The sequence below is a fragment of the Vulpes lagopus genome, chromosome 6 (assembly GCF_018345385.1).
Source record: "Vulpes lagopus strain Blue_001 chromosome 6, ASM1834538v1, whole genome shotgun sequence".
Lineage (NCBI taxonomy): Eukaryota > Metazoa > Chordata > Mammalia > Carnivora > Canidae > Vulpes > Vulpes lagopus.
This window is the reverse complement of record NC_054829.1, coordinates 41067400-41084321: the sequence shown is the minus strand read 5'-3', so window position 1 is coordinate 41084321 and position 16922 is coordinate 41067400. Positions and strand designations below refer to the sequence as shown.

General features: G+C 49.3%; 1 protein-coding gene across 1 annotated transcript; it reads right to left on the bottom strand.

The window, feature by feature from the left end:
- Positions 1–237: 237 nt before the first annotated feature.
- Positions 238–15837, bottom strand: OTX2 (orthodenticle homeobox 2). Its single transcript, XM_041759663.1, has 5 exons — positions 15724–15837; positions 9288–9354; positions 4496–4711; positions 3302–3453; positions 238–1440 (listed from the first exon to the last, which is right to left on the bottom strand). Exons 3-5 carry the CDS (start codon positions 4590–4592, stop codon positions 820–822), a joined length of 870 nt encoding a protein of 289 aa, XP_041615597.1. The 5' UTR covers positions 4593–4711; positions 9288–9354; positions 15724–15837; the 3' UTR covers positions 238–819.
- Between the last annotated feature and the right edge of the window lie 1085 nt (positions 15838–16922).

Genomic DNA, 16922 nt, shown 5'->3' with positions numbered 1-16922 from the left:
CTTTTGTTTCTCTTCTCTCACTCTCCTTGTCCAGAGACATTTTGTTGTAAAGTTTCAGTGCAGCTCACCTCCAGCCAAAGGTAATCTTTTTAGATAAGTACTCAGTTGCTCTGAATTTGCTTATAATTATAACCTATTTAATCACAGAAGAACCCCTGCAGAGGTGGAGTTCAAGGTTGCATACAATAACAGGAGATCACAGTTTTGAAGTCTAGCACAGATTAAAAACCACAGATGTACCATTTATATAAGACACACACTGATTGTCTCTTAAACTACATATTGACTCCTTATGAACATTATTTTTTAAATAAAGTAGTGCATCTAGGACAATCAGTCGCACAATTCACACAGCCCTGAAAAGTTTTTCAGTGCCAACTACCAGTTGGTCATGAAACGTGAGTGAGCTTGAGACACTGTTCATTCCTAAGATTCAACCACGGATTGGCTAAAACATTGGAACACCTCTGCTTAGGAAGGCTATGTCCCTTCCCTCTTTTCCTCACAATTTAGTTTTGTTTATTTTTGGTGGTATTTGGTTGCACATGGCTAGAATGCTTTTGATCACTTTGCAAATCAGGAAAACCAATGATCTAAAACTATGACAGGCCCTTAAGTAGACTGGTTTGTCCATTTCAGGTTGCTGGTTGGTAGGCCCCTCTAAGGCCCTTCATTTTTCCTTCTATGCCTCCCGGAACATTGATCGGAAGATGAGTCTGAGCATCATCCCATCTAACTCTTTTAACCAATGCCTGGCTAAAACTGGAATGTCCAGCCCAGTATATTTAAAAATCACCCACAAAGAGGTTCTACAGATCTTCACAAAACCTGGAATTTCCATGAGGATGTCTGATCTTTATAATCCAAGCAGTCAGCATTGAAGTTAAGCTTCCAGGAGGCAGTTTGGTCCTTATAATCCAAGCAATCAGTGGTTGAGTTAAACCCCAAGCTTGAAGCTCCATATCCCTGGGTGGAAAGAGAAGCTGGGGACTGATTGAGATGGCTGGTGACTGCATTGGTACCCATGGGGCTAAGTGTGGCCCCCGGTCCAGGAAGCTGGTGATGCATTGGGGTCAAGTAAGATCCACAGTCCATGCCCCCAAAGTAGGAAGTTGAGCCAGCATATCCTTGACTATAACCTGAAGCCTGAGTATAGGTCATGGGATAGGACCTCTGCATGCAGGAGGAGGAGGTGGACAAGGGATCTGACAGTGGGGAGATGGAAGCTGGGCTCCAGATAGACACAGGAGCACTGCTGCTGGAAATGGCTGGGACTGAGGTGCTAGAGGGGGGAGTGAATTGGCCACTTGTTCCACTCTCTGAACTCACTTCCCGGGCTGGAGATGTCTTCTTTTTGGCAGGTCTCACTTTGTTTTGACCTCCATTCTGTTGTTGCTGCTGCTGTTGGCGGCACTTAGCTCTCCGATTCTTAAACCATACCTTGAAAGGGAAAGAAATTTCTTTAACATGGTATAAATAAGGAAAGAGTGGCTCCCAGATTATAGATGAGCTAAGCAGACAATCTGTCTTGCCACTAAAAACCTACTTTATGGTGCTTTTATATATACCCCTGGAATAGTAAGAAAGTGGGGAGACTCTCTAAAAGCATTTGACTCCTAGCCCAGAATAATAAATCCTGTGGCTAAAAAATTTCCCTCTCATTTTCCTTTCTCATATTTCACATCAAATACAAAATGTGCACACAGACCCAGTGGCATGTGGAACACTCTTACAGTGGAATATAATATATTTCATTTGGAGGGAAACACAAGAGAAGTGAGGGAAAACAATTCTGTTATTACTAGCGTAAATTCAAAGTGCGCAGTCCATCTTTTGGGGAATAACTGCTAGTCACTCTACCTTTTTTCCTCTCCTTGAAAGACTCACAAAAGAAAGCTCCAAGGAGAAGCGATCTTGTTGAAGAAGGTCTGAAAGGCACTATTTGCTGAGAGTGGAAATAGTGCAAATTTTGCACTATTTGTTAAGTGGAAGGACTTGTATATAGTCTGTTTTGAGCTTGAGGACAGACTTCTCTGCTAGTCTCAAGTCTGACTCTGGAGTCTGGCTGCACGGTAGTGCCGCTCATCACACAGATTCAGTTTCCTATACTATGTTCACTGGCTTGTCAATTTAAGCCTCTGCTTGCAACTTTGAAGATTCTCTTTACCAGCCCTGTTCATGTTCTGCAATGAAGGAGCAATGAAGGAGCAGTGTTTGGCATATGGGGGAGGGGGGGTGTCAGGGGAAGGAGGCTATCAAAGAAACTACCACCCTTTTTTGAGAGAAACTGGTTTCTGAGCAACAAGTCCTTAGTGGTCTTCTTGAATGAGCTCAATATATGGGCATGTTAACTGTGCCACCAAGGCTGAGCATATCACCACCAATCATTCGGAGCCATTTATTTTCTTTCAGTAAAGACTTGAGGTCAAGCCTCACAAAGATGCCAAAACTTGAAAAGTCTTTTGTCTGGTTTGCAAGTTCACACTGATGCGGCCTAGCTGAAGGGGAGTACCAGGTGTGTGTGTGTGTTTAGTTGCTAAATGTTCTTTCCAGAGAACTCTGTATGGTGCTTGCATTTCAGAAAAGTTGGGAGTTCACTTTCCCATTCCAGCTTAATTTCTAGTTAAAGGGGGGGGGGGTGTCACTGAGGATATTGCATTGATATTTTATCTGCTGAATGGCTCAGAGCTAGCAAATTCTGCTCAATCCCAAATAAGTCAAAGAAAACCCTTTTATTGTGTAATTTCTTTGGCAAGAGCACCAGCTGCTTTTATAGCCTGGCTCTACCAGCCAATTGACAGGTGACCTTGAGCAAGTCATTGACTGCATTTCTTTACCTGTAAAAATATTGGGACTATCCAGGAGCTAAGCTTCTTTCACCCTTAAAAGAGATGAAAATGGGGTAGGATTTCCACATGGGGAAAGGGAAGTATTAAAATATTAAGTAACTGTCCTTGAAATCTGCCCAGACTGGGCCTCTGTTGGCTAGGGACCCAAGAGCTCTAGAATTGTGCTTTTTTTTTTTTTTTAACTGCAGCTAAATTGCCAGTCTTGCCTTACAACCTAAGCTGAAAGGCTCTTGCTTATAGGATGGGGTGGGGGAACAAAATGGAGTACAGGGAATTATCAGGCATATGAAGAGGCCTTAGGAGAAGAGTTTACTGGCCTCTAATGGAGCACTTAGTTTCAAGCCTTCCTTTTGGTCCTAAGACGTGGGATTCTCCTGGGTCCTCGACATACACCGTGCTCAGGGGAGGGGCAGCATGGTCGGGAAGGTTGGTTCTACCTACATCTGCCCTACCTGGACCCTGGACTCAGGCAAGTTGATTTTCAGCGCCACCTCCTCCCGCATGAAGATGTCTGGGTATCGGGTCTTAGCAAATAGAGCTTCCAGCACGTCTAGCTGCGCCCGGGTGAACGTCGTCCTCTCCCGGCGCTGTTTCCGGGGAGTGGCTGCGGGACAAGAAGCCCAGGGCCCTTTAGGGTGGGGGAGCAGTTTCTCAGTCACAGGGGTCTCTGCGGGTGCTCCGACTCCCCAACCCCCACTCCCAGCCCTTCCCTCGTCCTCCCAGCCCTCCAACCCAGAGCCTACCAGGGTTCTCCCCACCCGCCCTTCCCAGCCTCGGCTCCTCCGGCGGACACTGGGTCGCAAGACACACACTGTCCTTCCAGGTGAGGCCCCCACCACCTGACGTCGGAGATCTCTCCAGCCAGGGCGACCCTGCGGTAGCTAACAAATGAAATAAAAGGAAGCCAAAACCCAAACACCCCTCAAACCATCCCCTAGTCCATAACACAAGCAAAAAAATCCATTCCCCGAAGTCAAAGGGTCCCAGAGGACCCGCAGTTCGGATTGAGGGGGCGAAATCTCGATCCTACTCGAGATCCTTGTTTTTGGGACTCCAACGGCCTTTGTTCCTCCATCTTTAAAATGGGGGCGTATTTAAAACTTCTACAAGGATTTTTTTTTTTTTTTTTTTTTAAGCAAAACAAAACAGAAACAGATTGACCGGGAAAGGAAAGCACCCATACCCACGGCAAATCACACCTCTAGGGATTAGAGGCATCGGGCCTGGAGGTCAGGGGGGGGACCCCAGGCGGGGCGAGGAGAATTTAGGAGGAGAGACCCAGCTTTCCAAGAGGACACTTCCGAGCAACTGGGCTTTGAGATACGGGTGGAGGCTGTAACCTCCTGCCCCCCCCACCACCACAGCGTGGCTCCCCCATTCACTCCAATTGAGAATAGAGCGCTGGGAGTTTCTGCAAGTGTTGCGGGATCCACCTCCTCCCTCCGGCCCTAGCCTTCCCTCCGGCCGGTAAACGTCCTGTGGCTCTGGGCTGCTTCTTAGAAGGAAAACCCAGGGGGGACGCTTCGCCTGGAGCCGGAGTAGGGCAGCAAGACCATCAGCCCCAGTGCTCCGGGGGAAAGGGTGTCACATCCCCGCAGGGCGGGAGTGGGGAAAGGCGGGGCAGGAGTGCAGCGAGGCTCACTTACCCGGGTAGCCCACCGAAGGGTGCAGCAAGTCCATGCCCGAAGTGGTCAGACTCAGCCCATTGACTGCGTAAGGCGGTTGCTTAAGATAAGACATCATGCTAAGGTTGTTTGGAGGCGCAAAATCGGCCCAAACTGGGGGGACCCAGCCAGAAGGTCTCGCTTTGCTGGGGGTGGACAGATTCAGGGTCCTTGGTGTGTGGGTTTGGAGCAGTTGAACTATGAACAAAGCAAACAAACAAACAGAGGTGCTGGTTTACTGCTTCGCAGGCGGCAGCTCTTCCACGTTCCACCACTAACTTAAAAAGAGCCTGGGCTATGCAAGGTAGAAGCTTTTAAAAGACTTGCCACCAACCCCCCACCCCCACCCCCAGCTGCTCTGGAACTACAGGGGATGGAGAGAGACCAGATAAACCTGTCTTCCCCACCCCCACCCTAAAGTTAAAAAAAAAAAAAAAAGTACCAGAAGAAAGCAATTACAATCTGCCTTCCCCGAAGAACAAAACCCCACGCCTTCAAATGCACACATTGCATTCCTATCCCTACATTTGCATAGGACTCATTGGCTGGCACTAGCTAATTGTCTCAAACAAAACTTGATTGGGGCCATTTGCAGAGACAAAGAACTCTTTGGCTAAATAAATAATGCTGATAACAAAGCCCATTGGTGAGAAACAAAGAAACAATTCAAGAAATCTACCTCTCCCCAGACTGTTGCCTTTCCAAGGCAAATTTTAATTACCTTAGCTTTTTACCACTTTTAACTGCTGTGAACCTAAAATGTCAGTGCATTTAACATCTAAAATACCAACTTGCTAATCGACAAACTTGAGAAAACTGTTCAACCGCTATTACTCCACATTTGAAGTCATTTCCAGTAATCATTTTCACCTAATTAGTAGTCTGGGTAATTAGATTTTGAGGTAAGTAACAGATTTATTAAGGTTTTGGAGGACCTTGATTATGTGTCTAAAGAACTAAAGCTAAACAAACAAGTATTTAACTTTTAATCGACACCCATCAAATATTTAAACATACTGCAAAAAAAAAAAGTCTTAAAGATTGGCATGAGGTTTGCTAGGAATTCTGAAGTTAGAATCCCACCAATCAGATAATGACAGGCCCCCACATTTGCAAGTAGAAAGCGTACGCATTTGTAGTGCAAGCCGCTTCCATGTTGATTTTGGTGTTGTGGAGGCTGTAGATCCTGCGGGAGGCAAATTTTCAGACATTTGGGTCCTCAGCAACTAGAGCAGAGTTTCTTGTTAATTCCGGCTGCCTTTTGCACATTTTAGTTTTGAGGAAGGTAGATACACAAACACCCAAAGTTGTGAAACTAATAGAATTTCTCCCTACCTTTCAAGTTTCCTACAATCCTATAAAGAAAAAGAGCTCAGGGAAGCAAAAGAAAGGAAGGAAAAGAAAAGTTATTTACTGTCTTCAGCTGAGTGTCTCTCACTGCCCCAAGCAAAGGGATCCGAACTGGATGTTAATATGGGCTGACAGTTTTCAAGTCTGGCTTTTATTTGCCTAAAAAATGGCACTTATCCTGCAAGGATCTCTACTTTGCAACTTTGACACTATGAGAGATTGCTTCAAAATGGCGGATACAAGATTAGGAGAAGTTGCCTCTTACTTTGACAAAGGTCCTACTGAGTTTTCAGCATTGGATTCTCATATTTACATTGCTTTAGAAATCAAGACACAAAATTCCACAAATGGAACTCAGTTACTCTAACTTCTTCCTGCTTTAAATTCATAGCACAGAAAACATGCTTTTCCACCCTCAGATCTGATTTAATGTAATTTTATAAATGCCCCTTTTGGGGGAATTTGTACTATCTTATCAGCAAAACTAATGTAGATCCTATAACAAAGACTTGATATTTTCTACTCTCTTTTCAAGACAGTTATTTGGAGGCTGTGAAAATAATATTGCTTTAAAATACAGTCATTTTATTTGTCTAAACAGCCTCTGAGCTGGAGTTCTCTCTTAATACAATCCTACTACATTGGAAAGTTCTGAACTACTGTAGAAAAAACTAAAATCATAGCAGATGTACACATGAGACACACGCAATTGTTTTTACATGTAGAATTCTCACCCAATTAGAAATGTCTGTTACAGAAAGTGGCACATTCCAACATAAAAAGCAGTAGCAGATAGAAAGCACCAGGCAAAGATCCTTCTGGGAGCTCCTGTGCCCTTACCAACGCAAATAACACTAAAATTTAGGAGTAAACAGTTTTTCGCTTTTACTACCGGATTGCATCTTTGAAAGAGAAAGAGATATACCCCCAAACAGAACTACTAAGTACTCTCAGCAGCCGGCCTAGGTATGCACTCTCCAAAGAAGAGGCCATGGGCCCTTCCATCTAACTTCCAAAGCCCCAAATGGACACCTTTCTCCCTTCCTCTCTAAGCCGAGCCTAGAAGGGGGACAGAAAGACCCTTTCAAAGCTACAAGCTTCCATATGATCGCTCAGGAGGCGGCGGCTGGAGAACTCCTACCTACGGGAGCGGGTGACGGTGGTTCGGCGAGTCCCCGCGGCCGGCGGGCGCCCGCAAGTCCGGGCGCGATGCCTCGGTCCGGCGTCCCTGCCCGGCAGCCCCGCAGTCCTGGCGCCCCGGGTCCGGCTCCACTGCCCGCCCCGGCCCGCGCCGCCTTATATCTAACGGTCAATTCGCGCAATCTGTCGCTCTCCCCCCACCTCCCCCGCATCTCCCCCACCCCCCCGCCCCGCTTGTTGGTTTTTCTTTTTTTTTTCCTTCCAAGGAGCCCATCTACCAGTTGCTGTGTCCTCGCTCAATAATAATTACCTCGTCCAAGAATTAATTATAATAAATGTTTTCTTGATAAACTAACGAGATAATCCGAGGGGCACACGTCCCTTAATTACAGGCCGCCGTGCTCAGCTCTGCTTCTCGTCCGGGCTGATTAATTTTCTGCATGATGGAAAAGAAACAAAACTACGCGGACTGGCGACTGGCCTGCGGCTCGGGAGAGCGCGCAAGGCAGGAGAGAAAGAAAGAGGAGAGATGCGGGCACCGCGGAGGCAGCCGGCGCGGGCCTCCCTCTCGGGCGAACTCGAGGGAAAGTTTCTGGCCTCGGGGAATCGAACAGCGCTGCCACCCGCGAGGGAGGGAGGAAGAAACGTGCCAAAAGGGTTGGCCTTGACTATTAATTATGGTGAGGAGAAAGCCCCAGTGTTAGCTCGGAGAGGAGAGGTCTGGGTGTCTACCTTCCTTTGGGGGGAGGAGTTTGCTCTCCAACTCGCCTCCTGTGCTAATAACTTTTGGTGCCTGGAAAAAGTCCCGAAGTGAGCGGGAGAGAGAAATCCGGACCCGCAGCTCTAGGACCGGTGGGGGGGAGGGGGAGGGTGTTCAAGGCTCCGACTTGCCCCGTGCCCTCCCCAAGTCACCCAGCACTCCAGGGCCAACGCAGCTCGGCCTTCTGTCCCCACACCCAGCACTGTCTGCACGGGAGGAAAAAGCCAGCTCGGTGGGAGTTCTGACCGGGGACTTCGATTTCAAAAAGATGCGTTCCGAAGTCGGACCGTGACTCCAAGAGTCCCTCCAACGCATCAGCGGGAAGACCTCTTTGCAGTTGGCGGCGGAACACGTCGCCGAGGCTGGCTGCTGGTGGAGACCTGATGGTTCTCCCTGGGTGGACCGAGAACGGAGGGCTGGGCCTCGGGGTGCACCCCCTCGACCCCCGCCCGGCCCCACGACAGCCGGCTGTCCCCGAGCCTGGGAGGGGAGCGCGCGAGCGCGCACGCAGGCCCCGGCGCTGCCCCCAGGCCAGAAGAGCGGAGGCGCCGCCTTCCCCAAGGTGAGGCTTCCTGTCCCCCGGCCCGCCGCGGCCTCGGGCGGAGCAGGGGCCACTCCCCAACACTCCGGCCAGCCCCGGATGCCCGCGGACCGCTGCCCCGCGCGGGCCGGTAACCATCCCGGGCAAACAGCTCTCGCCCGGCCTGGTGACCCGGCTCTGGGACCACGACAGCCGGCGGCGGGGGAGTTCCCGCACTCCCAGGTTATTCTGGGAGGAGACAAGTGGTGATCAAAAAGGAAAAGGAGAACGGAGGGCGAATCTTAGGGAGCTGCTCTGGGCTCTGGGAGAGGGCCCCGGAGAGAGCGGCGAGCGCCGGGCGAACGAGATCCCGGCGCTCCCCGCCTCCTCGGTTATCCGCTCGGGTTTCCCCTCCCGTTCATTAGGGGCAGGCAAGGGCTCGAGCTGCGACCGTCCTCACCCGGCAATCGGAGAGCGAGTCGGGCTGCGGGCACGCGGGCCCTAGAAGACGCCTGTCTTATCACCACCACCACCACCATCATCATTACCCATCCATCTAGCTACATCTGCATCTTTTTGTCTGACTCTGAAAATGTCCTTGAGATCAGTACAAATGACCCAACCACATCTGAGAGCCAAAACGCAAAATTAGCAGGGAGAAGCCCAGAATGGGCGTTGACATAAAACAAAACCACAAACAAAACCCGTCCAGAACACCCCACATTAGCCTCGCAGGGTTTCCACGACGTTTGGCGGAAGCGGCGACCCCAGGAGCGCGCTGCCTCCCCTCCTCTCACTCCCGCCCTCACCTCCAGATCACACATTTTCCGCAATGATCGTTACTACACCTAAAAACATTTACGAGGGAGAAAAATAGAACATGCTTCAGAAGAACTCCACGTTCCCAGAAGTGGGCTTTAGTCGGTCTATTGGAGGTAGTGGGGCGATGGTAGTCAGAGGAACACATGGATATAGACAGGCAGACAAGACAGACGGACACTTACCTTACGGCCGCATGGGAAGTTAGAAAAAAATTTAATTATCCTTCAAAATTCCAAATAGCCCGCTATCCTAAAAGAAATCAAGAGTATTGAGTTAGAAATCTTGCAGTCTTCAACCCTCCATGAAAAGTCAAACAACGAAAAAAAAAATTTAAAGAATAGAAAATGAGGAAAGTAGCTCGAGTTCGAAACACGCGTGGGCCCCTCTGGGATACATACAAAGTAGACGTGATGAGGGCTGCTCTAGCGATTTTTATTTTTAATAACAGTGGAGGCTGAGTTGGAGCTGAGGTCGGTTCCGCTCTCAGGGAGATTTGCTGAGAAAGCGCCTCTCTGGCAACTTTTTGACGCAAACTCTCCAACCAATGGCAGGGAGAGAATGATTGACACATCTAAGCCAGAGGGAAAATAATAAAAACACACAACAGGGGGAGGAAAACAGGCCGCTGCTGCACGGGGGGACGAGCGGGCAACAAATCCAGGCCTCCGACATTACCAGAATGTTCTTGAAAGACACTGGGCTCCGCTTAAAATATACATTATGGGCCGGAGCATGTGAACTAATTGTATAATTAAAATGATGGACAGGGAGGCCTCCCTTACCTTTCTTCTCCTGTTCTTCTTTTCCTTCCTTTCCTCTCTCCCCCCCCCCTCCCTTTTTGTTTTATTTCGATTTTCGGGAAGGGGAAAAAGGAAACCCATACAATAAGATGGAAAGATAAAAATGTTTAGGTAAATGCTGGAGAACAGCGAGGGTGGAGCAGTAGCTGGGCTATCGCCTGCAACGCCGGCAGTGAGCGTGTGGGTCAAACGCAGAGAGCAAGTCGGGCTGAAGCCTCAAACCTCCACCAGGGTCAGAGCACGCTGAGGGCCAGAAAGGGGGAAAGAAGGCGGCCTGGGAGCGAGCGTTGGGCGTGCAGGCAAGGGAAAGACGCATACACAAGTCCAACCACAAACTATTTTCAGAAACTCAGGGTCTCTCCCACTCGTTGCGCCCTTATCGATATTCCCCGGTCCCCGAAGCGAGCGCCCCGGGCTCCTGTTACCCGCACAGGGTTTTTAAGAGTTTGAAGGAGCCCAAGGCAGGCTGCCGGGCACACCAGCCGGGGCGTCTGGCCCCTGGGCCGGTTTGGGGAGACGGAGGGAGCCAGGTCAGGAAGAGGGGTCGGCCGGGCACCCGGGGAGGGCGCGAACGCAGGAGGCCCGCGCTGGAAACGGTTCCACGTTAAGACAAACGCTCCTCACTGCCCGGCGGCGGGGCCTGGAGCTAAGAGCCCGCGCGGCCGGAGCCGGGGGCTGAGAGCCCGGAGGCGGGAGACTGGCGGCACCAGGGGACCCGAGCCAGGGAGCGAGCCCAGCCTAACTTTAATGCCTGGCACAGAGAGCGGGACCCGACAGCTTCCAAACCCATCTGAGTCCCTAGAAAAGCAGATTGGGCGGAGGGAATGGGGGGGGGGGTGCACAAGAGGACCGGCTGAGGGTGGATGGGTGGTGTGGGGGGGAGCAGAAGACATCTCTGCCCTCATGACTCCCAATGCCGGAGAAGAAAAATAAAATCTCTTTCTAAACACCCTCCCCCTTCCACCACCACCACCACCACCACCACCACCACCACCACCACCACCACGGCGAGTGGGCCCAAAGAAACAGCTCGCTGCCTTTAATTTGGGGACCTATGTTAATGAAGTTGGTAATTAATTCGTCGCTTTGTTGTCGGTTCTTATACTGTATGTGTAATCAAATGTGGCCGTCCTTGGGATTTACAGCAATTAACGAATTACGGGAGTGCGCACGAGGCAGCGAGCGCTCGGCAGCGCGGCTGGGCTCCGGCTGCCGCTCGGCCTGGGGCTGGGCGCTCGGTGGCCGCGGCCAGCCTCGCAGGTGTCTCTAGAGCTTTGGGCCCCCGCGTCCCAACGAGCCCCCGAGCGGCCCGGGGTCTGCCCAGCAACTCCCGAACCCTCAGCGCCCGCTCCAGTCCGGAGAGACCCGCTGGCTGTCGCGGTCCCAGGAGTCGCGACTTTCTGGGGTCCCGGGCTGGGGGGGGAGGGTGAGTACAGACCTTTTTTTTTTTTTTTCTCACCCCGCCCCCACTGTACTGAAACACCTGGCGACTGCCCCCCGCCCCCGCCCGGCCCTTAACTGGGGAGGGAGGAGAGAGCCACAAATGCCCTAGGCGGTCTTGCCCATTGGTTGGGAGCACTTGGCCAGAGTCACGATACTTTCGGTGAAGGAAGGGGCAAATCCACCCAGATCCCCTGTGCCAGAGCCTCCTTCCCACCCCGAGAAAAGACAGTGTTTCTCCCAGTTTGATCGCAATGATGTTTAAAGCATCAAAGAAGGAAAAAGAAAAAATGGACGTTGTGCGTCTGGCGAAGGGGAAGGGCCGGAGGGAGGCCTTGGGGACAGCAGGGGTGGGGGGTGGGGTGGAGAAGCCTCAGAACACGTACTTGTGATCTCCACCAAGTAAGGGAAGCATGTTAGACTGGGAGATCTATTTGCTGCAGGGTCCAGTGTTGTGGGAAAACCTGCAAGACCTCCGCAGAGGTTTGCGCTGTCCTCCCAGTTGGCGGGGGCAGCCGAATCTTCCTGAAAATTCCCGGGTTCTGTTCGACGAGGGCAGATTTCGGCGCCGTGGGGGCGTGGGAGGGCTTTTCCCTTCGCAGCGGCTGGGAGCAGACCGCTCTCGCTTCTCCTTTGCCCTTTAGTCTAATAACTTCGCAGAAATGCAGGACCAATAAACCACGAGTTGGAAATGGACAGTGTTAAATAAACAAGGGTCTCTTTAAAATTCTCATCCACTTCAGATGTCTAAAGTAAGATTGTGATGATTTTGTCACGGTTTGGTAAATTTACCCCTTTAAGAGGCTTTCATAAATCCCAGAACACACCTTCAGCCAGATTTGAATATAGATTTAGGTTTTAAAACCCAGAAGCTGGAAACGCCGCTTTATCAAAGAGAATTTCCCTTTAGCTTAGCAATGTGCTGAAGCTCTTAAAAGATTGGATCTGAGAGAGAGAGAGACAGAGAGAGAGAGACAGAGAGAGAGACAGAGAGGAGAAAGAGAACTAGAGACAGAGGCAGACGGGGGGAAAAAAGACTTTCTTTTTCTTTCTAGAGGAATTCTGCTCAGACTCTGCAGCAGTTGGTAGCAAGAAAGCTTTCTCCTGGGTGTCTCCTGGAAAAGTTGCAAAATTGCTCTTCACCTGTAAGAACATGCTCTTTATTCTCCAGTCTCTTCTTGTCAATTCGGAAATTGCAGACAGCCCGGCTCAGGTACAGTCCCCACAAACCCTACTCTAGGTCAGGACAAAAGCCACTGGCTGGGGGGGGGGGGGGGGGGGGGGGTGTGGGGGTTGGGCTGTTGTACTGAAAACCGTAGAGACTTGGTGGGAGAAAAAGACTCCTTGGATGAAAAGTCTAACTCTTGATTTTCAGTAAGTCCTTGAACTTCCAATATACTTTCTATGTGGTCACTGTATTTTTCTCTGTTCATGTTTAACTTTTTTTTTTCCTACATCCTGTGTCTTTAATTTTTTTTTCTATGAGTCTGACTTATGGTAGGTAGCATGCTTTGTATTTTTAAGTAATTTTCATTAACAAGTGGATGGTTTTTAATTGCCACGAGTATAATTATCTTGCTATGAATATGAGATATAAGTCTTCAGAAGCTAAATTAAGAAAACCAGTACACAGAGAATCAAATTATTTGTCAGAGCTTGCATGCAGTTTCCAAAATATGGCCGATATTCATATTTTGCAATCTAAGTTTATGTCTCATGCTAGCTGGATTTACTTTCTCCACCCCACATGCCAGGCCAGTTTAAAATATTCCAAACTTTCCTCTGAGTTTATTAACTATGGTGCTTGTGTGTGTGTGGTGGGGTGGGGGGGGGGAGTGGAGGAGTCGGAAGAGAAAGGAGAAAGATTTCAGGATTCTTCCAAGCTAATTAAAAAAGAAGAAGAACAAAACCCATATTCCGTGAGAACATAGCCTCTCAGGGGGAAAGGAGCCAGTTAGACTCCCCGAACACTTACTTCAGAAATATGAAGATTAATTTCCAATCTTTTCAGTGATTCAGTGGACAGTAGGGGACCACATCTTGCCTTAGAACTGCCACGATATTTAGAAAGAAGTCATTTTTCATTAGGTTTTCAGATATGTCTTTATTAAAAACTTTGACAAGATTAACTTTAATTAATTTTTTAACGAGGGTTAAAGATTGGCAATGCAGGCAGAATTTGGAGGGAAACAGAAGGCAATAGATCACTTGTGAATTAAGCTTGGGTTGCTTATTCCCTGCATTACGACTGCCTCAGAAAAGAGGGTAAGAGAGAAAGAAACAACTTCAAAGATAGGATTGTGCTGTCTTGATAAAAGAGTAGGAGGCAAATTCCAAATGCAGAAAAGAGGAAAAGAGGACCATGTTGTTCCGGAATGAAACGGATTAAGATTGTGTGACAAGTGCGAGATGTGGGGCTGGGAGACATTTATGAGCTGAGTGTGAGCTGGGAGCTATGCGTCTGTCCCTGAGCATGTGGGGACCAAGGGTGTGTGCAGAGCAAGGTTAGGGTGGGGGCCAGGCTGGGCTCGAGTGAGTGTGAGAGACGGAGACAGCAATATGAGGGGTGTGAGTGTGGATGTGGGTGTGCATTAGAAGGGTGTGGACGGGAATGTGTATGGATTGGTGAAGGGTGGTAGCTGTCAGTTTATATGATTTTCATCTTCTGTTTCTGAACTTTCCTTGAAATCCATTCTACTGCAGGCAGTAGCCTTGAGCTTACAGAGCTGATATAAAACAACCATTACAGTCCCATATCTTGCCTGTTTGCAAACTTCATTTAAAAGTGGGGGAAAAAAGACCCGGGAATGGTTTTGTAAGAAAAGGAAAAAAGAAGAAAAGAAAACCGCAGTGAAGCTTTAAACCAGTTTGGATAAATCTCTAATCTTTTATTTGTAACCTTTTACAAGCTTTATTTCCCGTATATGAAAAGCTTCTTTTATATGGGCACGACAGACTTTTCCTTTGGATTTTTAATTAGAGCCCATCAATTGTAGCCATATTTAAGAATCAATATAAAGTAATCCTTCGAGATAGGATAAGGTTTTAATCGAAAATCTAATTTCCCACTCTTTGCAGATCATTTTGAGGGTCCAGTTGATTAAAAAAGAGTTCAATTTTTAAAAGACCTAACACCTAAAAACCTGGAAAGATCGTGTCCGGGGGAAAAAAAAAAAAAAAAGCAAGTTATGTTGTCTTACAAAAGAAGTCTGGCTGTTGTTGGGAACTTTTTTCTTCTATTTAGAAGAATTTGACTTTTTTTTTTTTTTTTTCTCTCAAATACTACTCTCTGATGTGGCTCCTATGAAAGTATTCACTTTGGGAGAGGGAAAAAAAAGACGAATTATTTGTCTAAAACAGTATTTCATATGCAAAAGATAGTAACTTAAATTTTTTATTAACAAAGAAAACATAGATCTTGACAGATCCTTTTCACGACACACTTAAAAATTCCCAAGATTAGAAAATGAGTAACACATATTTCATTTTTGTTCAGGGATGCAAACTTTCCACTTTCACATATAGGAATGAATATTTCCAACCAATTTTTAAACTTCAATACTGCAGTTTTGCCATTTTAATTTTCTTACAACTGAAAAGTTGCCTATCACGAAGGCGTAGAATATTCAATAGTTCTACCAGATTCACTAGCTTTCAATTGTCTTTTTTTTCTTTAAGGGAAGAAAAATGAAAGCAAGGAGGGAAGCAAATAAACAAAAAGTAATTGTAGGTGCACAGCCCAGACATTTTTTTTGCTCCTCAATGATCAAGCTGAGGTATTTGTTCAAAAACTGCACATTATCTAAATGGGCATAGTGCGTTTTCAGCAAACACCACTATTCTAGTTAAGAATCTGCAAATCATCTCTTAAACTAGAAGAGATTTCCCCCAAAAAGTTTATAGGTGTATTTGCAGACATTCACTGTCTTGTTTTTATTGTTGTATCTGTTAAATGCGTTTCAAAAAAGAACTCACCGTACCTGCTTTTTAAAATCTGAAGCGATTTGAACATATCTGATACTCATGCTTTTCTTTCATCTGCAGAAATCCCAATTTATTTAAAAGCCTGGCGTTTAATGCACTACATGTGCGCATAAATTTTAGAGAAACTCTCTTGTATTTCTCTGTAATCGCGTCTAATGAAAACCTGGGATTTTCCATTATTTAAAAAAATGTGAAAATATAATGCATCTTCATTAGGAAAATTGACTGCTGTGCTCACGACAGTTCTTAATTGAAAAGGCAACCTATTTTAATGGTGTGGTTGAGAAGAAGATTACATACTTTATCCAAACACAAAGACAATTAATAATGAGAAGCAGGCTGCTGCCATTAACTCTAATGCAGTTGCATCAATGTCAGTGAGAAGTGCTCATACCTGAGATACAGGGTGCAAACTCCCCGGGCTCCCTCCTTCCCAATTCACCCACTCCTTAATCTGGGTTTCTTAAGCAAGCGCCCGGACCGGCTGCGATCCGGCGGGGCAGGGTCGGGCAAGCGAGGCGCGGGGCCAGGCGTCCCTTCCCGCGGGTTGCGCGGTCCTGGGCAGCGCCGCCCGGCCGCAGTCGCCCTGGCTGGGTAGTGTCTGCGCGCACCTCGCGCCCTCTCGCCTGCGCGCGGACCCTGGCAAGGGCAGCTGCGGCCCCCAAGCGCTGCAGGCTTGGCCGACCTTGGGCTACCTGGTACATACGGAGAAGTTTACCAAGAGGGACGGGACTGCTTCGGAGTCTGACTTCTGCTTTGACTCACGTATACGGAAAGGTCGTGGGGGGGAAGCAAATCTTAACATTGAGAGTGCGGTGGGGACCTCTGGGCGCAAACGGTCATGCGGCGAGTCCACCAAGTTTTAGGAGGCGCCCCCTCTCCAGCTCCGGCCCGCGGAGCAAAGCGCGCGTGAATGCGTGTGCGCGCGCTCCTGGGTCTCCGCGCGCGCGCGTGTGTGTGTGTGTGTGTGCGCGCGCGCGCGTGTCTGTTGAAGGCGGGGGCGGGGATCCCGACCTTCCCTGGGTTCGAGCACGCCCGGACTCCAGGCTGGGAGATGGGGAGAAGGAGGCGGCCACCTCTTGGCTTTTTCTCTTCTTGGAGAGGCCTCCACCCGGCCGCCTCGAACCCGGGCCCGCGCGGGAAGGGGAGCCCCCGGCCCCCAAGCCTTGGTGCGAGAGGCGCGGCGGCGCCTTGTGCCGGGCGTGGCCGGGCGCTGCCGGGGCTCGAGAGCTCGATCTGGCCTGGGTGGGCCGTGTGGCCGCCAGGCCCCGGGCTCCGGTACAGGTTGAGGATGGGGCGGACGTCAGTTTGGGGAGAAGGGCTAGGCGCCTGCTGCTTGGCGTCCTGCAGCCCTCGGAACCCGCTTAGCCCCCGGCCCTTCCCAAGCGCAGCTTCCCAACGCAGGCTCGGAGCGGCGGGGGAAGGGAGTCCCCTCCGTCGGGATCACTCCCTTCCCCCAGTGTGAGCCCGGGCACGGCTGCAGGCTAACAGGCGCTTCCACACCAGGCGGTTACCTCCCTTCACCAAACGGGTGGTGGGGCCCCGCTCCTTCGGGGAATTCTGGAGGCTTCTCGCCTTGGCCGGCCGTGCGCA